Consider the following 24,859-nt stretch of genomic DNA (forward strand, 5'->3'; position numbering starts at 1 on the left):
CTTAAAATAATAATAATTATTATTTGTATCCTCTTTCTGGAGGGCAATTTTGCACCATGAACCAAAAGCCAAAATACTATAAACCAGCAATTTGGAAATAATCATGGATAAAAACAAAGATTTATATTCACTTTAGCATTGTTTATACTTGCAAAATCATGAGGAACTTGAATACTTAACTAGGGGAGATTAATTGTACATACTTAGAATACTATAGCCATTAAAACAATATAGAACATTTTTTAAATGAAAGATATTTCCCCATTTAGTGAAAGATTACAGAACAAAATGTACCATATGTCCCCCAACACATACACACACACACCACTAAAATAAAACACCAAAACAAAACCACTCCATGTGAAACAACAGTTTTACTCTTTAAGACACCTAATACAACAAATATGTATATACCTATATATTTCCCTATATATATCTGTATCTGTGTATATACAAATATAGTGTTGTGCTAAACCAAGATGTGAAAGAAATATCCAATGACTGCCTAAACGTTGGGTTTCAACTAAATTTAGAATGGAAAGCAAGGACCTTCCTCCCAAAAACAGTCTCAAAATTGATTAACTCCACAGTTCCCTTCTGAGGTACTTTTTGGCTTTCACAGGAGTTAAGGGAGGCATTTATTTCACACAGCAAGATTCTTGCTCCTCTCTACCTGAATGTCAGTATGCACATATAACTGTACCCACATATCGGGTCACGTGGGTGGCTCAGTTGGTCAAGCGTCCGACTCCTAATCTTGGCTCAGGTCATGATCTCACAGTTTGTTGAGTTTGAGCCCCACGTTAGGCTCTGTGCTGACAGTGCAGAGCCTGCTTGGGATTCTCCCTCTCAAGAATAAATAAACATAAAAAAAAAAACCTTAAAAACAAACAAATAAACATACCCACATACTTAGTTAACATTAAGCCTCCAAAGAAACTGAAAGTGGTTTATCAGAAGTAAAGACCAGGGGGCCAACAAGAACCTCTGCAAAGAAGTATGTTCCACAAGTGGGCCAAAAGCAGTTCGTCTTAAGATCTAATCAAATTGGATTTTAATGCTAGGAACACTTCTGTCCCCACACTACAGAAACTTCTCTCAAAGATCGCCTACAGCGTGTTAACTGCCAAATTCAAAAAGCATTAGTAACCAAGGACAGTGTTGCACATGTTCCTAAAATTCATTCAACAGGGTCTGCAACCATTTCTCAATCTTCACAGTAAACAGCTTTTCTGTAGTATTTAGCCATTCCAATTTCCAATTCTTTATCATTAAACCGGACGTTTCTCTGAGCTTCAGAGAAATTCTATAGTCGTTTCAAATTTCAAGCTTCTAAAACTGAACTTGGCATCATTTGTGCCTATTTCCATGGACACTAAAAAGCACTGGCACTGCCAGTCTCAACACGACTGAATCTCATGTTGTCCTTTGAAAACCTCCCTCATTCTAGTCCTACAAATCTATGTCAGATGTCAAGTATTACTCGCTTGAGTTTCTCAAATCTGTCACTTCCTTTTCATTCCTATTTCAGGCCAAGTTCGGGCACTATTTGCTTTAAATCTGGCCACAAATACAGTCATCCTAACTTCTGCCTCTAAGTACTTGAATTTATCTTTTACAGCACCCCAAACCAGTCTTTCAAACCAGATAATCATTTTATCATTCTTAACTTTAAAACTTCCAAAAGCTCTTTATTTCCTTTATGATAAAATCCAAAAGCCAATGTCCTCTGCAATCTGGTCCAGGGTATCTTTTCATAAAGACAGAGAACTTCAAAACTGGAAGCCTAGAAATCATGCAAATGAGGAAACTGAATCAAGACCAAAAAGGCTAAGTGCCTTACTCTGGCCAAAATTAAATTACCAGACCAGAAACTTAAAAACCAAGATCAGTATTTCCTAAATTTGCCTGATTATAACATTACTTACACCAAGATGTTTAATATACAGATTGCCAGACCCGTCCCCTGTCAATTCTGATTCAGTAGGTCTGAGTACAATCACAGGACTCTGAATATTTAAGAAGCACTAGGTGATTCTCTCTCATCTTCAGGGAAGTTTGAGGAAACCTGACCTAAATCTTGCAAATCTTCTACATTCTTTGACTGTATCAATCTTACCTTTCAACTACTGTCTTATAAATACTGTTCTATCCAAAAAGCTCTACTCACTTTCACTTATACCTTGTTTAGAGGTTATATCACATTTTTCCACCCTACCCAACCCTCAAAACCTACTCATTCCTTCCTATTCTAACCTCTTCAAAATCTTAATCAATGCTTTCCATATAACCCCAATAATCAAGCACCCATATGGATCTCAGGTATTATGTAAGTATGGTGCTAAGAATAGAAAACTGAAGATTAAAAAACATATAGAAGAATATAAATTATTACTATTGGTCTTGGCCTGAAAGATAAAATGCCTTACTTTGCCTAATCAGCAAAAACAACCAAACAACTTTTTAAAACACTGAAATCAAAGTATCTCTCATTTTTGTCACACTATTCTACTTCATCATCATTATGAGGCCTGACTTGTATTTCAACCCTGGCACTTGAGGTAGGGAGGGGAACAGCAGAAAAAAATATGGACCCAAGTATTTTTTTTAAAATGTACCTAGAGTCTAGATTTGAGCCCAGATCATAAAATGAAAAACACTCATTTCCTCACATATGAGGAAAACTCATTCTGTGGCAGATTCACCTCCTCAGTGATTTCCATTTAAGTTGTAACCTATAATCTACAACATTAAAATTAGCTGCTGATAAATAATAAAATAGAACTTCACCAGTAAATCAGAAAGACAGGTACCAAGCAAAAAAACAAAACAAAAAACAAACAAAAAAAAACAAAGACAAGCACTAAAATATTAAGCCATTCCATTTAACATACAACATGAGGCTCCCGGAGAGCTCTAAGAGTAAATATAATTTTATACTGAGTATCTAAAAATAATCAAAATAAATCTCTGGCATAATATGGGCTATACTGGATCTTAATTTCTCCTGTGTCAAAATGTCCCTAAATTCAGCAAGTAAATAACTTAAGATGTTATTAAATGGTCTAAGATGTAAATTATTAATACAGAACCTTCATATCTGCAGAGTAGGCCCTGATACAACTTTTTCCCTATTTTTAAGGCTTGTTTTATTGTACTGTTATCACTACTAACAATTTAATTATCAAAAACTAGTGTATCAATTCACCTTTCTTTTGTAATGCTAATGGTCAGAAAGATGAAATAAAAATCGTTCTTTTCCTTAAATTCCCATATAAAGAAACCATAAAGGTAAAATTACAAAACTGTATAGTTTTCTATTCTTTAAATTATAACTAATAAAAATATTTCTAATGTCTGAGTGTGAACTCAATCTCAAACTCACCTTTTCCCCACCTTTCTTTATTGAACCAATTTTTAAAAGGATGTTATGAACATTACTGTAATTAGCCCCACATATTGCTTTTAGAAACATTATTACCAATCCTGCTAATAATTCTGCCATAAAAGGAAATAACATTTTTTAGAAACTATAAAACTTGAATATGGCCAGAAAAAAAATTGTGTTTAGTAAGGTCTATGTGGACTACTTAAAAATAGTTCTAATAATTGTTAACAATTTATTATGAGTGGTCAGATATACAGCCTACCACTTTCTCTTTTTTAAAAAAATGGGACATTTAACCCATTTTTAAATATTTTTAATATATTAAATATTTTTATTTTTAAAAATATTTTTTAATAAAGTATTTTTAAAATATTCATTACAGTCAACATTTTATCACTTATGGGCTTAAATTCTTACACAATGACCCACTGAGACTTGAAAGGATCTGCTGGGCTTTCAAGGGGGAGGAAAGGGGATCAAGATCACTGATTGGTTACTACAAGGACAAAGGTTAACAACTTAAATATAGACATGCATTTAAAACTACTGTGCATACATTTTAATGATTTCAAGATACATAAAAATATAATCTACTTAAAAAGTGAATGGTAATGACTTTAAAGGTTTAAACAGATTTCCAAAGAAGAAACAAGCTTATTGCAAACGCAGTATTCTGCTACCTACAAATCTTGGATAGAATTTCAGCTACACCAAATCAGCTCAAAAAAAAAAAAAAACGTAGTCACAGAAAATGTCATTATGTAATGCAAAGATAGCTATGTACATTTATCACACCAAAGTGACCAACAAATGAAATATGTTAAAATTATATTGTTTACAATGTGCAAGATTAAAGAATAGAACCTAATCAACTACAGGACTGTGAAGCCTAAATCAAATGCCAGTGAAACAGAACAGCATGACATTTCCTCATACACAACCAAATATAAAAACACATACCAAATAGCTGTTTTAATCCTTTACTCCTAAACCTTTCATAGGCTTCATTTTCAATCCAAAAGGTGTCTAAAATTGCAAAGTTTATTCATAGAAACATATTACCGGTCACATGAAAAAAACTGAAAAGAAGATTAAAAAGCAGATATACCCTTATCCTTCCAATTTTTCTTCTGACAGTCCATCTCTTGTCACGATCTGCCCCCTCCAGATGCAATTATCAATTATGCATACCAACAGAAAAGCTGCAGCTGCACAAATCTACCCTGTGAGACATGAAATATCCGTTTCCTCAACCGAAGTCTGCAGTCTCTGCTGCACAACTGCAGCAGGACTGAAGTCACCTGACGTCTTCTGGGTGTGGAACAGTCTGACGCAGTGCAATCTGTAACTAGGCTACTAATACTCAGGCACTACCGCCTTCTTCCTATGTGTTTATTGTTCTAGTCTTTTGCTTGTTGCTCATACCAAAGGGAGCTACTTTTGCAGGGGGAGGGGAGTGCTACCAAAGAAAGGAAAGGAAGGTTGTTCTTGTGACACAGTTAACCATTGATTATATGCGAAATGTACTTACGGCCATATGCAAGTTTATTCTTTTCGTACATGGGTGAATTATGCTGCTGGTTTTGTCTCATTTAAAACTCTAAAATCAATAGTTACCTAATAAGATAAAATGGACTGATCCAAAGAAAAGTAATAGCTTAAATTTCAATCCTGGGAAATGCTGAATCTCTTCTTACTTTCTCCCGTGTGTTAAGGCTTAGAGCATTCAGCATTTTGTATCCTTATGAGGGTATAAGTAGAGAATCACAAAGTCAAATTATTAATGTTTACTCAGTGTATGCTACTTCAAAAGAAAAAAGGTTTTATTTTATCTCGGGAGTCTCTCTAATGTAATGTTCTCTAGTTTTTCTTCTTTTACAATTATGGAAATCCAGACTTAAGAATATACATTTATTCCTAATCATCACCTGTTACAACTCAATCTTTCAATAAATATCTATCAAACATTACTGCAGGTACTATTAATAGACCCAGCTTGAAGAGAAATATTCATGTGCTAATTATATCATTTGCCTTGGGAAAATGACCTAAGACCAAACCAGAATTGAACTGAAAAATACAAAAACAAATCTATACATAGAATTTCTGAAATTTTTGCTCAACTATATAAAACTGACATTCATTCCAGTGCAGAATATTATGTCTTTACAAATGTTCCACAACTGGCTGAACTGATTCAGTGTGTAACCAAGCAAAGGGCAATATATAATGAGAAATCAGCTAAAACATTTTAAAATGTGTAATATAATGAAGTATTATAAGATATATAGTCTATGTACTATAGCTCTTAAGACTACATAGCTACATTGAAATTGGTATAATATTTTCTGGAACTTCCTGTAAAAAACTCTGCAAAATCCTTAGTATCAGAAGTGGCCTGGTCAATGACTCAGTTCTTTCACTATCTGCATTTCTAACTCCATACATAAAAAAAGCGAAGTAATTTTTAAAGAGAGTCTACTATTCTAAGCTTAAAAGTTAATACCTAACTTTAAATTTTATTCAATGGACCTATGCATAATGGAGTATTTGACAACTCTGTTGCTAAGTTATACTATGGATTCAAAAGTCTGGCTTCTCCAAACAATAGTTTGAAATCTCAAACTATTCCGTAAATATAAAATATTTCCATAATACTTATTTTCTAACAATGAATCCTTTGAAACTGAAGACATGTAAATACTTTTGCATTAGAATAAAGCACTCAAAAATAGTACCCAAACTGTTTTCAAGTCAGAGATTACTACACAAATAGGAGAGAGGGGGGAAAAAAGATTTCTTGAGACAAAGGTATTTACCATTTATACTTTTCACCTGTGCTGGTACTTGATTTGACTCAAGATATTTAGTAACAGTCTCAGAGAGCAAGAATGTGTAATAATAACCATTTACCTACACATTAAATACACTTGGGGCACCTGGGTGGCTTAGTCAGTTAAGCATCTGACTTAGGCTCAGGCTGTGATCTCACGATTCCTGAGTGAATTCAAGCCCCACATCAGACTCTGCTGACAGCTAGCTCAGAGCCTGGAGCCTGTCTTCGGATTCTGTCTCCTCTCTCTGTCCCTCCCCTGCCCGCACTCTGTCTCTCTCTCACAAAAATAAATAAAACATTAAAAACAAACAAACAAACAAACAAACAAACATTAAATACACTTAAAAGCTCCCCTGGTAGATTAAAAGTCAAAACAGGAGCCTTAAAGTTTGATCTTATATAATGATATCTAATTCTTTAATTATTAAGATCTTTGCAATTGAAACTACTAAGTTTACAGGAAAAACTAACTCATGTAAATCAAGTGACATTTGCCCATTTCTTTCTTAAAAAGTTTTAAAAGGGTTCAGTTTGGTTACCTAAGCAAAAGTGATTAAATATAAATACACAATAAATAATACAAATCTGTTAAAAATATAAAACCATATGGGCTATGCTTATAGTGAGGATCAAATGAGTTAGTGTAAGCAAAAGGCCTTGGGACAGTGGCCTGACAAAAAGTAGGCCCTATATAAGCCTTAGACATTATTGTTATGCTACAAATAATAGTCAAACTAGTAGGGACAAGGTACATAAACCACATCTAAAAAAGCACATATATTAAGCCATTCAATTCTAGGGACTAACCCAAAACCTTTCTAAACAAGCGCAAGCACATGCGTACACACATGCACACACATACTTTGCTACACAGTTCTATTATACTCCAGCTCAGAAAAATTTTTATAGGGATAGTTTATAGGTCCAACATTAAATCCCAACATAACAGACAAATAAAGGACATAAATCTGTTAGAAACTTACCTTCATTTATTTTGTTTTCCTTCAAATATTTAATATTTCGTTTTTAAAAAATGAATACTTTCATGGACAATTTTCAAACATAAGAGATACATCCCAACTTGTAAAACAGCACTTTGATTATTTGGGACAGAAACCTATTTTTCCTTAAAAGTAAAGGCTTTCAAAGGAGGGGGCCACAGAAGATTCCTTTATTTACAATGCAAGTAAAATAAAAGTGCAGTCTAATTTTAAGTCTTATAGCATATGCAGAGGAGTGGAAGGCATTTTCCTCTTTAAAACTCAAAATCAGCCTTACACAGAACTTTTGAAATAAATTGTTCAAAGTTCATATTTGGCAACTTCCCACTCCTCAATATCCACATCCCCAGTACTTCTTCCAAGCATGAGAAAAATAAATGAAAACCTGCCCAAGCATAATCCTAACTCCTTCCCAAAGGATTTCATGCTCTAAAATTACCTAGATTTCTCTTCTCCTCATACCTCGAATAAAAACTCTCATTTTCTTAGTGTACTTAACCTCACCAGTAGGAGAATCATATGATTAAATCATTTCCTGCTAAAGAATAAAAATTCCTTTCTCTGTAACCTTTTAATGCATTGTGTGTGTGTGTGTGTGTGTGTGTGTGTGTGTGTGTGTGTGTGTGGCTTGCATCTGTAAGTGGCAAGATTTCAGACTCAAGACTGTATTTTGCAATAGGCAGCAATACCTAAGCAGTAAGTCCACTCCAGCCAGCTTTCCCAAGATTTTCCTCCTTTTCCATTTCTTTCCTTCCTCTACTTCTCAATCCCAGAAAAAAATCAAGTTTTTGGTTTTTTTTCCCCAGAATATTTAGAAATCAAGGGAAATAAATGAAAAAGAGGTAGTCATTTAGATTTAAAGTGTTACTAAGTTGGGGATTGCTAGTATACCATTCTTAATAGCTAAAATAAGTATTTCTACTTTCTGTAAACAGAGAACAAGATTCTTTTTTTTTTATAAAGAAACAATTACGGTTACACAGGAGTTTCAAACTTATTTAAAAATTTAATTATTCTGAGCTATACAAAAATATGAAACTAAACATATGTCCCATTACTGAAAGGTATTAACCAATGTTGCTTAATACCATACGCAGTAACATAATGCCCTCTATGGACTAAATTATAGCACTTCAACATTAACTACTAAATTGAATCTTAAGACATGGCAAAATACTTTAGTCTAGAAAAATGAATGACAATACAACTTCAAATGGGAAAAAAAAAGAGCATTTGAAAGTCTACAATTTCATGTAATTTGCTAAAAATGAATATGAAAGTCCACAGAGAAAGAAATTTAAAGTGATACTACTCAGAACTAAATAAATGCTGGCTTCATGTATTATAATCTAAAATAAATATACAAATTCCAAAAGATCCAAAGCATTTCTAAATTTGGAATTAAAAATTAATAGTCACTAGGCTCTGGACAGATGTTTTAAAACTTTTCAATTTTCACTAAAGTAAACAGGTTTAGGGGAATCTTAAAGGTCATTCCATAATGTTTAAAATAACATGATTCAAGCATTGTCTGATTCAACACAATGTGTCAAAATCCTTTTATAAAGTCATTTGTTAATGTAAACCAAATATCCACAACTCACTAAATTTCTCTGATCATCTGAATTTATTCCATATGGTCAATTACAGAACATTCCATAGACCTCACTTTCTATATACAACACTAGATGGCACCAACACCCATAGTACAGTAGACTGTCTAATTTTCTAGGCATGCAATCCAACAAAAACTATGTTCTTAATTTTCTGGCTCTTTCTGCCTGACAATAGGGAACTAGAGATCAGAATACAACAGCAATAGAAAACAACTCCACCACCAAGAACACATGTGGAATAAAGGGATCTCTGAGCAGTATTCAAAATAAATTTTAAATAGGTAAGAATCAAGTATAAAAATAAAACCATATATACATACATACATACATACATACATAATTTTCCTATGTGAAAACTGAAAATGTCCACTAAAATATAAAATAAAATAAAAATTGTTTGGAAAACTGTAACATAACAGGAGTTTGCATCCATTGTACAAAGAGCTCTCATAAAATCAGAAAAAAGATGAACATCTAAATTTAAAAATGGGCAAAGGGTATGAACAGGCAATTCACAAAAGACATAAAAATAGCCAATAAACACATGAAACATGTTTACTTTTACCAGCAATCAAAGATCAAAACTTCAAGATACCACTTCAACCTATTAAACTGGTAAAGGTTTTTCTTTTTTTAAGTGCCAAATTCAGAATGTCTGGAAGGATATCTAAGAAGTAAGTCCTAGCACAGGACTCTGAAGGAGTACAAGGTAGCTTGTTGAGACAGGAAGAAGACTTAGTGTCATAGGGCTCTTTGAATTTTGTATAATATGGAAGTATTACCTATCCAAAAATAAATAAATAGTATCAACTGTAGGTGGTAATGGAGAAATGGATGTTTTCTTACTCTTTTGGGGGGGAAAAATTAGTACCATTTTTCTGACAGCCAAGTTTTGTCAAAACTCTTAAAAATGGTCATACCCATTTACCTAGGGTTTATTTCTAGTAATTTATGAAAAATAGTAATTCAGATATGTAAAATATTTAAATATAGGTTAACAACAGCCTTATTTATAAGTTAAAAAGTTGGAAACCACCTAAGAATCCAATAATAGCAAACTAGTTAAATTATATACAATACTAATGAAATGTAAGCATTAAAAAATCATGCAGCAGCAGAATAAGGACATGGAAATGTCAGCATTATATAAGATACTGCTGATTTTTTAAAGCTATAAACAATGTGTAGACTATGATCCCTATTTGTTAAAACACATTTTTTTTACTCCATTCATAAAGTATCTATATGCATTGAAAATAGACAAGAAGAATATATTCTAAAATATTAACAATTACTATATCTGGGCAATATGATTACAAATTTTTTTCATCTCAATAGTTTTCTCTACTTCTCAAATTTGTATAATGAGCATGCATTACTACAGAATGTTTCATGTATCATTGATCTGACTTTACTGATAGCAGGTCCTTCAGACAAATTCTAACTCCTAAGCTCAAACAGATTAAAACATTTGCTTAAGGTCATACAGCTATAATCCATAATAAAGCCAGAATTAGAACTCAGGTCTGTTAAGATGCCTAAAATGAAGTCTTTCAACCACACTACTGTCACCTAACTTTTATAGTACATATTTCATAATTATTTTCAATCTGTACTGGGCTCATAGTGAGCACTAAATAAATCCTCATTAATTTTATATTGGTTTAAGTCACATTTGTTGAAGTAAATATAATTGATTCTTTTATTAACAGCGCATTTCTAATTTAGCTATATTTACTAACAGATTCCCACCTAAAGGTATTCTACTCAATTTGTTAGATTAAGCGTGTTAATTTTTCAGGGTACTTAAATTTCTTCTTAAAAAAAATTTTTTAATGTTTATTTATTTTTGAGAGAGAGGCAGACTGCAAGCAGGGGAGGGGCAGAGAGAGAGGGAGACACAGAATCCAAAGTAGGCTCCAGGCCCTGAGCTGTCAGCACAGAGCCTGATGCGGGGCTTGAGCCCACAAACTGTGAGATCACGACCTGAGTCGTTGGAAGTCAGATGCTTAACAAACTGAGCCACCCTGATGCCCCTAAATTTCTTACTTTTATCAGATTAACTGCTCAGTGTCAGAATCAAAGTCCAACTAATAATTATCAAAGTATCCTAAATATGCTTACTAAAAATATATTTAAACCAAAATACCAAACCTTAATGTCTGTAAAACTTTACTGAGAAATTGCAAAGGCTATAAATTCCTAATAATAAAAATGTTAAGTTATAAACACTATCTAAAGAAAGCTCTTATTCATGAACACATTTAAGAAGCATATATAAATCTGCAAACGATAATTTTTAATTCTTTACCTAGAAAAAAGGGCCCCTTTTAAATGAGTCCTTTATTATGGCAATACTTTATTATGGCAATACTACGTAGATATCACATACTTTAAATAAAATGAAAAAACAATCACGTTGTTGGTGGTTTACACTTCACTCACCTAAAGTTCTAGCAGGTCAGCAAAACAATCTATACTCTAATTATGAACTAAAAATACTCTGTGCATCATTGGCAAACCAACAAACCAACAAACATAGTAAATAATCAATGTCTTTGAAGCGAAGATGTCAGTGGTTTGGATGAGAGACATTAGCACCTTTCCTTACCAACAGCCTACCAACAATAAAGATAGCAGCTGTTCACAAGAGGGTTATTCAGTCTCCACATGGAAGCAAAACTGTTACCTTCATTTTGATATCCCTACATATGGAAAATCATGTGAGAAAAATGTACATGGTAACCCAACTTTCTTGACTTTTAAAACCTGTCTTAACATTGGTTACAACACAACATGTATGTAATAAAAGCACAGCACCTCAATTGCTGCAAAATTTAGCATAATAAATCCTCATTCCAAAATGGAAAACGACTGAGAAGGGGAGAAATCCCTTCTAGGTTGGAATCCGTTATTCACCTGTTGGGAAAAAGATTTTCCTTGTGGAATGATCTTCCTTTTGGAATTAAGTTAAGATTACTTAAGAAAGTTATAGCCCAATGTCTGGAATACAGAGGTTCAAAAGTATTGTGCTTACTATATAATTTGCTATGTAACTTCAAGAAATAAGACTAAGTCCCACACAGTGGTGCTGTCATTCATAAAATGGTTCCTTCTTTCTCATCATAGAGACTATGTCAAACTGCTTGATGTTTAGAAGATTTCCCATAAATGGCAGCTCCCTTTTCCAGATAAAATGAGAAAAATTCAGCTTTTCTCAGTCTTTGAAAATTCAAGTTAAAAACCTCCTAAATAGAAAGAAAACTTAAAACTGAAAGAAAACTGAAACAAATTGATCTAACTATATTTCAAATGAGAATTATAACCACACTGAAGGCTGGGGAAGAGAGAAGGAAGGGGGAGAAAGGAGGGGTAACTAATCCAAGTAACTTGTACTTGACTATATACATTCAATCTTGGGCAGGATTGGGGTGTAGATTTGCAAAATAACTTTGAATTATTTCATTGTGTTTACTATAGCGATATTAGAAAACATTCTAAAACTATCTTAGAAATATTAAACGATCAAGTAAATGAGTAAATGTGTTAGCTGCCAGGGTTCTCACTACAGAAGGAACATACAAATATGAAAGGAGAGAAGAAAGAAACAATCTTCTGGAAATAGACTCTCAACTAAAAAGAATCAGGGATCCTTCAAGAAATGATTGATTTCAGGGCTGCGGTAGAACAGACATAGATGAGCCTATATTTTGTTAGGCTAGAAAGTCAGAAGAGCTTCTCTCTCCATCCCAAAAAGAAGGATAGCTGCACATCCTTGGGCCAACCTGAACAGGGCCCTTCTAATCTGGGACAATTTATAAACAAAACAATTAATGAATTATAATTCAGTAATGAATTATAAAACATTAGGGGGAAGAGAGAAACTTATAAATCCATATTGGTAATTAACTAATCAAATCACAGAAAAGCAGAATGCTAACAGTAGCAGAATGCCATGGAATGACTGATAAACGTGAAGGGAGTGTTGGAATTGAAAAATTATCATTTTGCAACCTTAATGGTAAACAGTGACACTAAATCTAGGAGGGAATTTTGATGGGGAGCAGGGTATCTGTAGTCTTGAAATGTCACCCCTCAGACTGCTTATTAGTTCCAAGGGAAGAAGAAAGCAATTATACAGTAAGGAAATGAGGGCCACCTTAACCAGATGATAGAAATTAACCTCATCACTGAGGGACTTAATGAATAGTGGGTACCTTCAGATATGATACCATGAGAAGGGTAAGGGGTACTACACATCTTCATTTTGGCCATGAATCCAAAACCCCAATTGAATCTCTGACAAACAGCAGACAAATGTAAAGTAAGAACATTCTATTAAAAAGGGAGATGGGGGGGGGGGGGCGCCTGGGTGGCTCAGTCAGTTGAGCGTCGACTTCGGCTCAGGTCGTGATCTCACTGTGAGTTCGAGCCCCGCGTCAAGTTCTGTGCTGCCAGAGAGCTCTATGCAGCCTGGAGCCTGCTTCAGAGTCTGTGTCTCCCTCTCTCTCTGCCCCTCCTCTGCTCAAGCCCTGTCTCTCTCTGTCTCTCAATAATAAATAAACGTTAAAAAAAAAAAATGGAGATGGGGAAGAGCCTACACTTAAAAAATGTTAATGTAAGGGATAAACACTGGAAATGTAACAGACAAAAGCAGCCAAAAGCAACATGACAACTAAAAGCAAAATTTGGCCCTAGACTGGATCTTGTAGTAGATGACACTTACACAGGACACATTAGGTCACAACAGACACACTGAAATACTGATAGATTGGAAAAAGTACTTTATCAATGTAAATTTATGAAGTTAATAGCTGTACTGAGGTTATATAAGAACATGCCCTTTTTGAAGAACTTAAGGATAAAACAATGTATATAACTTACTGTCAAATGGTTCAGGAAAAACACCTATCAACTCCCTCTGCTCTCTTCTTTACATTCTTCAACTTAGATGCCACAGTCCATCACATCAAACTACTCTCTTACTATTTATTAATCCTCAATTCCTTTGATTCACTCTTCCACTGGGCCATCCAGCAAAACAGAAGCTTGAATCAATATAAGCATTTGCCTTCCCTGAACCTATACCCAGGATGTTGGGCAAAGTTAGAGAAAAGTCACTCTACCATACAGACTTGTATGGACTCAACCTCCAACCCTGACTGGACTCTTAATATAATGCCTCTCTCTCCCTAGTCAGACCTCCTCCACCTAAGCATGTTCTAGTTCATTCTCAGCAAATGACCTAACATACTGCTTTAAATAAACATAAACCACCATACACTCCCTCAACTTCCAGCCACAAAACGAGCAGTATCAATACCCACAGTTTCCCTTCCATTCACTACAATATCTTCCAAAATTGTTCCACTTCTATATGCCAATTCCTCCACCTGAATTCTGGATCTCATCCTACCCCATCCCCTCCTGACTTTCTACTACCACCTTTAGACTTTCATTCCCATCTTTAAAAAAACAAAAAGGTTCTTCCTCAAGTCTATCCTCTACCTCATTCATGCTATCACTTTCTCCATGATCTCAAATTTCTCAAAAATTAGCATTCAGCATCCATTTGCTCAAGTGTCATTCCCTCAGCACTCCTAGCCCTGCCCATTTACTCTACCTGCCATTGTCATGCCAACACCTTCCCTACTTTTTAACAAGTTCTCAATCCTTATCTTAACCAAGCTCTATTGCATTTGATAATGCTGTCCAATCCTTCCACCTTTAAAGCTTCTCTTTTTCTTGGCTCTCCCTAGTCAGTATCTGTGGTTTTAATTACTATCTCTGAGCCCATGATAAACAAACACATATAGCCAAGGTCTCTCAAAAGCTTTATATGTACAACATCCATCACTTCTTGGATACCTCATAGGCACTTTAATAGCAAAATATTCAAAGCTGAATTTTTCATCTTCTCTCCTTAAACCCACTTTATTCTCTCATGTTCTCTAACTCAGTTTCTCATACCGCCATAGGTGTACTTGAAAACACATGGAACCCAGGGTTCCTGGAGTCATCTCTAACTTCTCCCCTTATCCTTCATGTCCATATCCAATCAAACATCAGGTCCTATGTCTCCATGCTCATCCCACTGCCTTAATATTTATCATCTCCTCTTTCTTAAATTATAGCAACAATCTCTAACCTCGTCTCTCTGCCACTAGTACTGCCCATCTCCAACATAGAAGTATACTCAAGAAATAGGGAGTAATCACTACACATTTTCATAGAAAACACAACTAAATTAGAATGCTAAATAAAAAACACAGGTGCAAGTCACTTTACACAAAACAAGTGTGTAAGAATATAGCATCAAAAGAAAAAAAATGACAATCCCTACTTTTCAGAAGAATTCATAACAGCATACCTCAATTTACACTTTTCAACAAAATACTCAATATGCGTGACTTTCTACCTATTACTGGAAAATACACCAGTATATTGAAATATTGGAGACTTGTTACAGAAACGTTCCTTCATAAAAATTTAAAATCAAGTAATTTCTAGGAAAACAACAGTAAATGCATCTGGAAATATTTTGTTTTAGTATCTCCTAATCTCCATGCTATGAGGAAATACTGAAGGAAAAGAAAAGAAAGACATGAAGCCAATTCTAATAAAATTTTCTAGTTCCATGGTGCAATATAAAAAGGAGCAATAAATAATTGTGTGGAAAAAGTTATGAGCAAGGACGAACAGTGAGTGCAAAAAAAAAAAAAAAAAAACACTGAACTTCTGAAACAGTAGTAAAGAATTCTTATCAATGTGATATATTAGATACTATGAATGTAATATACCACACAAAATGTAGTGGAATATTCCGTAAGTCAAAAGCTAGCAAGAAAGTACAAAACAATGTATGGACTGATTACCTGAAGTTTTACTCAGCTCTGCTGAAAATAAAGCAGATGGTGATCTGTTCTCTTGTTCTGTATCAGAAGGGGTTTTTTTCTCAGCTTCTTTCACAAGAACTTTGGGTTTCACTATACTGCCTATTTCGGTTTGAGTGGCCAAAGCAGAAACATCTGGAGGCAGTAAGGGCACCTTCAAAATATCAGACCTATCTTTGGAGAGTTCATCTGGGACATGGACTTTATCTTCATCTTTAGGTTGTACATTCTTGAAAGAAAGGTCATGGGGTAACTCTGAGCAAGGTAATGACCCAGCTTCATCCTGGACATTAGCGATCTCACTTTTGTGGGATACTTCTAGGTCAGTGGTTAATTTAGGAGGAGAATCAGTTTTAGAACTGACAAATGTAGGGAACTCATCTATAATCTCAATTGGAGATGAATCTGAGAATGTTTCACTCTCTCTTATTTTTGCTTCCTTAGCAATAAATAAGCCATCGTCTGAATAAACTGCAGCACTGAGCTCCTTCATCTGCAAAGGAATTTTCTCCTTTTGGGTCAGTGTTGAAACTTGACTGGGTAAGAAGGTATCTTCTGTAGTGTCTAACCTGGGCTGAAAAGATTCCAAATAGGGCTTTCCCCCCTCAGGTGGTAGTGAAGCACTGAGTTTTTCCTTATGTTCAGGTTCTATCACTGACTGGGACGAAGTCTCAATCAGATTTTCTCTCACAAGTATCACAGCTTCATCCTGTTTTTGTGGAACTTCAGGTATTGAATCATCACTAAATAAGTCAACTGGTTCAGAATCAGGTGAGGAATCTTCAACTAACTCAGAATGATCAGGCACTGGCTGTGCAACTTTTGCTATTTCTGAGTAATCAGAGAAATCTGAAGTTGGTTCAGCAGGGAGCTTTGTTTCTTTAATTAAATCACATGCAATAGATATATAAGGAGCTTCTGTTTCTTGAACAGCTACCTTAATACTTTCAGGCTCTTTAATTTCTTCCTTTATTCCTGATACATTTTTTAGTGATACATTCATGGCCTCTTCATACGGTGGGGGATTTTCAAGCTCAGGTTTTATGCTTTCGTAATTAACTAAAGAAGGAGCTTCTAATTGTGAAGAAGTGGGCTGCACTGCAGAAGCACCAGCACTAGGAACTACAGAATTTAATGGTGCTTCCATAACAATATCGGGCAAAACTGGTGACGGAGTAGCTTCAGATTCTTCAAAGGATGGGCAAAGCTGTGCCACAGGGTAGAGGGACTCCTGCATAGCTTCTGATGTTTGAACCAAGTCCATTTTTGTTTCAAAAGCGATCTTCGTGCCTGTAGCTTCATTCAATTCACTTTCACATGCTTCCTGTACTAAATCTGGGGTTAGACCTTCAGCCATGTTTGCCACTGCTTCCTCAGTCACCTTTGACAAATTATCTGTTGTGACATAATCGGTCTCAGAATCCTGTGTTGCTACAAGGAAAGGATTTGATGCTTTGGTACTAACATTCTTCTCTGTTACAATTTGGGCCTTTTTTTCTTCTATCTTTTTTTCATCTGTCTTATTTTCTGAAGTATGATCTGCCAACAAAGGAAAAATGTTTGTTGAAAGGTTTTCAGCTGCTGTCGGGTTAAAGGGAGCACATGTGATATATGCTCCTGAACCATCTTTTACAGCTTCTGGTGTACTGGGAAAAGAAATATCATCATTACTGCTTTCACTATCTTTTTCATGATTTGTTGGTTCAGGGCTATCAGCAAAACATTTCTTATCCACTTTACTCTCCAACTTGCTCTCTATATTAACTTCAGCAGCCAACACATCACTATCTTGCTTGCTTGTATCTCTCACGTCCCATACTCGTTCAAATGGCTTGAAGTCTGCGTATTCTTCCCTCATAGGAGCTTCTGCTGCAATTCCCTTTTCATTAAAACTATCCTTTGTTTTTTCTGGAAGCATAACTTTGTCCTCTTCTTTAACTGATTCAGTAAGGGCTACAGGTAACTCTTGTTGATTTCGAAGGATATTATCACTAACTAAATCCTCTTTTTCATCCTTATTCTCTTCCCTAGGATTTGATATTATGGCAGACTCTGCTTTTGGAGAGCCACCGAATGAAACTCTCATTTCTGAGTATTCCAATTGTGAAAACTCTGTTAAATCTCTGTCTATAAATGGATTTTTTGCCTTCTCTGTGAACTCTTTAGAAGCTTCTGCTGATGTTTCTTGAAGCGTTCCTTCAGTGGGTAATACTGCTGATAAATTACCAAGATATTCATGTTCTTTAAAAGAAGCAGCTGAGAGGGGAGACAGAGAAGGAAGAGAAGCAGCAGTTTCAAGCAGGACAGATGGAAAATCCTCTTGACCAGTGGAAACAGTGTTACCTGGCTGCTCCTTCAAGTCCATAATTTTTTCTGTGACCATGGACAGAAAGGAAAGTTAGAGAATGCCAGCGTTCTCAGAGTTAATGCAAGTTTTATGACAGATTCAAAATACTATTAGTAAAGAGTTACTGTTAACTAAACTTAAATGTAAATAACAATAAATAATAATCAAGTAGTCTTGAATCATTACGGAAAGAATTAAAGCTATTGTCAAAACGTGCATGGCTACAGAGGCAATTGCATGCTATGAAAAGACATAAATCAAGTCTAAGAAAAAAACCTCAAGTATAATCAATTGAGAAAAGCTACTTCTAACTAGAAGAGGACAAGAGAATTGAGAAGAGGGTGTGGCAGTATAGAAAAGGCACTGGATAATTAAATGCGATAGAGTGGCATTCATTTCTATGAAAGCCTTTCAGCCATAAGCAAGTAAACTGTATTTGGAGAAAAGGACTAATCAATATACAAATGTAAATCAAGGGTCCAAGAATTCCTTACATATAACCAATTATTAATCATGTTCTGCCCATTTGTCTCTTGGACATAGCATATAAAATGCACATTTCAACTTTTTCAATAGACAAACATTCTTGGAACCATGCTAAATTTTAGTAACTGAATCCACTCTGTACAGAGTTAATAAAACTAAAGAGTCAAAGTTAGAATACACAGAAGATAAAAGGCTAGCAGAAAGAACTTGCCTGCAGAGGAGTGTATCACAGGCTCAGATGCAGCAGGAAGAGCAAAAAGTGTCTCATCTGAAAAACAAATAGAATATAACCTCAGCAGAAATAAAGACAGAGTTTGAAGGAGACTAAAGATAAGAGGAGCAAGCAAGGGTTCAGTTTGTAATAAGTTAACACAAAACTTTTATAAAGAAAAAGCCAAGATGGAAAGGAAAAAGTAGTACCATTAATTTGGATTAAATTATCATTATATATTTATATTATAAAGATGATTAAATCATATCCACAGAACCTATCGTTTTTCAAGAGGCAATAACATGTTTATGTTAAAGAATTTCATAAACCAAAGTAACCTTAAGATATTATTATTCTCAGTTAACATGACATCCAAAGCTTTTATTCACATTTTCAGATAGGTAACTTATTTGCCCTAGTCAAGCCTAAAATTAAAAAGATGCATGAGTAAAATTAATAATTACTTTTGCTTAATCCTTTTTTATTGGCATATATTCAGTTCAGAAGAACACTTTCAGAGAATCATGCATATTTTCTTATATTCCAGGTTGTCTACCTTTAAAGAAAAACATTCTAATAGTCACTGTGCACTATTCCTTGAGGATATTAGTCCTATGCGCCACTGTCCAAATTGCAAAGAAAATACTAATTATCATTAGGAAGATAATTATTATCATCAGTCTTGTTTTGTTTAAAATTAACACTGAGGGATACTTGTTATACCAAGTTCTTTGCATGCAGGAATTCATTTTACTCCTTATAACTCTTTGTTATAAGTGGGGTTAAGATCCCCCATTTAACAGATAAAAAAAAAACAAAATGAAACAAAAAACACAACTGACTGACAGAGGAGTAACTCACTCCATCTATAACTAAGTAAGACTCAGGGCAATGCAACTCCAGAGCTCGTTTTCTTAGCCACTATATGTTACGGACTTAATTTTTTTGTGTGTCCTCCTCCCCAAAGTTCGTATGTTGAAGCCTTAACCTCCAGTGTGATAGCATTTGGAAATGCGGCCATGCAGAGAGGTCATTAGGATTACATGAGGTCATGAGGGTGGGACCATGGCTGAAAGTTCGTATGTTGAAGCCTTAACCTCCAGTGTGATAGCATTTGGAAATGCGGCCATGCAGAGAGGTCATTAGGATTACATGAGGTCATGAGGGTGGGACCATGGCTGATACGGTTAGTGCCCTTATAAGAGACACCAGAGCTTGTTCATGCCTGTGTGACAACAGCTCCTCCACTTCCCCCTTCCTCCTCTTCTTCTCTGAGCAACATAAAGAAGCCATGTGAGCACACAGTGAGATGACAGCCACCTATAAGCCAAGAAAAGAGGCCTCAGAATGAAACCTACATTGCCCATATCTTGATCTTAGACTTTCCAACCTCCAGAGCTGTGAGGAATTTCTGTTGTTTAAGCCACACAGTCTGTGGTACTCTGATGTGGCAGCCTGAGACGACTAATGCAGTACCTATTGGTATATTAAGCTTGCACAGCATCACTTTATACCTGCAGCTGGGAGATGTTGAGCTAAAGGTCTTCTGTGGTTTATACTAGAGAAAGGCCTCTAGCAAAAAACAATTTGAGATAGCCTGAAGAATGGCAGGAAGGTATTCCTTTAGTGGAGAGAACCTAAAAAATTTGGATATTTGTATCTGGAAGGACAAACTAGGCAAGGTTGATCAACAACGAAACAGAGATGTGACTATCATTAACGTGGACATACCTTCTAAGGATATTCCCCTTGAAGAATAAGAGAATTAAATTCACAATGCTGTATAAATTTTAGATAAATCCACACTGGACATGATGTCATATCTAAAGGATTCTTAGATGGGGTGACGAAGGGAAAATTCATTATACGTGTTTTTTAAAAAGTCTCCTATAACCCAGAACAATAGGTTAGATGGGCAACTCATCCAAACCAGTAAGACACACCACCTTATGAGATTTTATAAAACATACACATATAGACATTTTTTTCTTTATGTTTATTTATTTTTGAGAGAGAGCACGAATGGGGGAGGGGCAGAGAGCGAGGGAAACACAGAATCCAAAGCAGGCTCCAGTTTCTGAGCTGTCAGCACAGAGCCCAAAGTGGGGCTCAACCCCACAAGCAGTGAGATCATGACCTGAGCCAAAGTCGGACGCTCAACCAACTGAGCCACCCAGGCGCCCCTGTGTGCACCCTTCTTAAAGATGACTTGCTATGTGATCTTATTTGTTACATAGTTTCTCATTTGTAAAACAAAGGAATTTGAAAATTCCTTTCAGCTAAAATAATGAATTATAATCTTGTATAAAACTGAGACTTGGGGATCAAAGAGCAAAACCAAATAATTACATAGCTACTACATCTAAATAAAAGGTAGCAAATCCTTAACAAAATGGCAGTCTTCTTCACTGAGTTAATATAACTGAAAGCCACAAATGCAGGTCAGTCTTCTTGGAAAGTGAATTCAAAACATGTTACTGATTACTGTTAAAATTAGAGGGAAAACAAACTACAACTAAAATTTTGTGCCAAAAACTTAAAGTATTTTTTAAATGTATCCTTATTCCTATCTAATACCAGAACCTCTCTTATAGTAAAAACTATATTCCTGGCCCTTGACCAATTGAGAAAGTTTATAAACTGGTATTTCAAATATTCACTAAATTTTGAAAAAAAGAAAAACTGTACATTGAGATTCAATACAAAATTAATCATGAAACAAGAACTGCATTTCTAAAAGCAGTTAGCAAAAAAAAAAAAAATTTCAGAAAAGATCACTATCATTTGGCCCTCAAGAAGAAGGACAGTTGTTCTGACTTCTCCTGAAGCAATCATGGATCATGGGATCAAACTGCCTGGGTTCAAATCCCAGATTCATCACTTACAACTGTGCGACCCTGAGAAAAGTTATTACTTATCCCCTCTGTGCCTCCTTTCCTCATTGGTAAAATAAGAATAATAGTACCTCCCTCAAAATGTTGTGCAGGAGGAAGAGGAGAAGAATAAGAAACAGCTTGCCCTAAGTCTCAGGGCTAGGAGGCCAGAAAGCCAGTATGTAAACATGTCTAACTCTTAAGTTATGTGCTTTATCTTTGGAGGGATGAGTTTATAATATAAGTGCAACTGGTGTGAAGTCTTCTTTCTTAATCAGCCCCTCAAGTTTGATCTCCTGAAATATAAATTGTCATCCAGGAAATACCCTATAGTTATCTGAAATATTTGGTTATTTTCTTCTACTTCACAATACAATTAACATTTAGAGAGACGGTAATGCCGGCCAGGCATTTTTTTCAGATGCTCTTTCAATACTCAAAACCACCCTATGAAGTAGGTACTACTGTTATCCTCATTTCAGAGATGAGGAAACAGGCCTAAGAGTTTAGATAACTTCCCCCAGAGTTACAAAACTGAAAAATGATGGATCTGAGACCTGAATCCAGAGTATACAGGTCCATGCTCTTTTCTTTAACTACCCTGCAGTACTTTCTTCCTGGACTTAAGTTTAAAAATTTTTATAAACTAAATTAAGGATGTTAAAGAAAAATTTTGATTGACAACACTTACATATCATAAGCTACCAAAATTTTAAGACTAAAATGCCTACTAATTACTTTCTTCTTTTGAAAAAAATTACTAATTTTAGGTTAGTCTTCCTTTTTCTATAAAAGACCCTGACTTTCACAAGTGAATAAACTACTTTATAATATGGGACACTGTATTAAAAGTATAATATTCTGAATTACTGAGACATGTTATGTACATATTTATATTACTGGTCTTACAAAAACGGTAAACAAGTCCCCCTCTTTGTATGATCTTTGTCTATGACTATGTCAAATTCTAACTGTTGGATGAAATTGAAACTTTATTCATCAACCTCATTTGTGCTATTTTGAAGAAACAAAAAAAATAACACTAAGGACTTAATTATACATACACTAAGTAAAAACACAGTGGCATATTTAAATGAACAAAAACAAGTTTTCACTAAATAATACACAAAAGGGAAGCCAGAACTTTTCTATTAAGTCTCTCTACTCTACTGCCATCAAATTAATATTTCTAACAGGACAGTTCTATTTATTCTCTTGCTCAAAACATTTAAAAGCTCCCAGTTATCTGCTGAATTATACCTGAAACTCTCAGATAAGGTCCTATACCTTACGGTCCTCACTTAACTGTCTAAACTTATTTCAACAATTTCTCACATGCCATCTATGTTAATCAAACATAAATAATTCTTCCCAACCAAACCCACGCCTCCACCTCCTGCATATCTGAATGCTGACATCCACTAAAACACAAATTTACCATATTCAGCTTTACTTTCTTTTTAAAACTTATCCTTATTTCTGCTCATTTTCTATAACATTTCCAGTTATCTAAGCTCAGAGAATTAAGTGACTTATTCAGTCACATAGCTAGTTAATGACAAAGCTAGAAAATTATAATTAAACTGTGACTACAAACAGATATACATTTATTTCCTTATTACCCTCAGTAAAAAGAACAGAATCACTATACTTACGACAGTATGAAAGATGAATACCATTCATAAAACTTTTTCCAAATGAGCTATTCCTCTTTGTTAGCCCTGATGCTAGATTCATTTCCTTACCCAAGCTTAAATCTAGAGTGTAAATTTAGACTAAAGCTTCAGGGCTATATGCTTTGAATACTAATTATTTCCATCACACAAGGATCAGTTTCAAAATTAAAGTTCACGAAAGAGATTTATTTTTTAAGTCACTTTTTTAAAAAGTAAAAGGTGGGTGCCTGGGTGGTTCAGTTGGTTGAGCGTCCAACTCTTGATTTTCAGCTCAAGTCATGATCCCAGGGTCATGGGATAGAGCCCAATGGCTCTGTGCTGAGTATGGGGCCTACTTAAGATTCTCTCTCCCTCTGCCCCTCTCTGCCACTCACACTCTCTCTCTAAAATAAAAATTTTTAATTTAAAAACTTTTTTTTGAACATTAAAAAGTAAAAGTGGTATGTCAGTTTTGAATTTATTACTGGTCAATTCAAAATATGCTATCACGATCTCACCAATGTTCACATACTCTTATACTAAATATTTTCTTTGACATGTTCATTTCAAAACCAGTTTTTCAGCCAAAAGTATAACTGGTCAGTCAATAAAAATCATAAGTAATTTATAAAGCACAGGAAATAAACTTCATTTTAAAGTCACAGAAAAAAACTTTTGCTAGGAGAATAATTATATCAGACTAACTTGTCTCATATAAACAACTATAAAACTGGGCAAAATATATGAAGCAACTGTCATGAGACACTGGATAACATGAAGTACATGAACATGAAGGGTATAATTCCTGAGAAGAGGAAAGCATGCCAGATGATGCCCTGGCTTTCTACTTGAAGGCACTCTGTCTACAGTACATGGAAAAGGAGCCCAAGAATACTAACACTCTGGCCAAGTTGAGTTAACAGCTCAGCTGTCTGGAATTTGTGGGGCAAGGTAACATACAAAGGAAAACTTCACAGAAAAGGAGCTCCAGGAATCTGGATAGAGATTCCTTTTAAATCTCTGGTTGAACTATGCAACACATATACAGCACAAGACCTACTAAGGCCAAGCAGAGAATCTATGAAAGAGTTGTGAACTAAACGTATATTCTGGAGGTCAGACTCTGTACTGGAAGACATGATCGAAAGTTTTTGAGAAGCCAGAGTGGAGAGATCTTGCTGAACACCCCAAGTATAAAAATGTGACCCGAGGAAAGGCACATCTTAAGAGGAGGATTACTTTAACCCTAAACTAAAGGTTACTTGGTCTAGACTTAGACCACGAGTTAGCAAAATATGGCTCGTGGGCCAAAGTTATATTGGAAGACAGCCATGTCAATTTGTGTGATGTATCCTCTATGGCTACTTTGGCATTACAAGGGCAAACTTAAGTATTTAGGAAAGAACCTACATGATGCACAAGCTTAAAATATTTACTGCTTTACCCTTAAAAAAAAAAAAAAAAAAAAAAAAAGCCAAGCCCTGCTCTAAACCCTAACTTTAAAATCAAAGTTTGAAAAGGTCAAGATGATTTGCCAGCAAACTGACTTCCAG

General features: G+C 35.0%; 1 protein-coding gene across 4 annotated transcripts in view; it reads right to left on the reverse strand.

Annotated features, from left to right (window-relative positions):
• The window catches only part of RTN4 (reticulon 4), a 73,103-nt gene that overhangs the window by 31,068 nt on the left and 17,176 nt on the right, over positions 1-24,859 (reverse strand). Inside the window, exons 2-3 of one of the 4 annotated variants that reach the window (XM_019827207.3) lie at positions 18,779-18,835; positions 15,717-18,107 (exon numbers count right to left, since the gene is read on the reverse strand). The exons of 1 other annotated variant lie outside the window; for it this stretch is intronic. In XM_019827207.3, coding sequence (XP_019682766.3) covers positions 15,717-18,107; positions 18,779-18,835 — 2,448 coding nt within the window. Of the gene's footprint in view, positions 1-4,496; positions 4,742-15,716; positions 18,108-18,778; positions 18,836-24,859 lie in introns of those variants that run through there. 2 more of the 4 variants (XM_019827208.3, XM_019827210.3) reach the window with 2 other exon arrangements.

The sequence above is a fragment of the Felis catus genome, chromosome A3 (genome assembly GCF_018350175.1).
Source record: "Felis catus isolate Fca126 chromosome A3, F.catus_Fca126_mat1.0, whole genome shotgun sequence".
Classification (NCBI taxonomy): Eukaryota; Metazoa; Chordata; class Mammalia; order Carnivora; family Felidae; genus Felis; species Felis catus.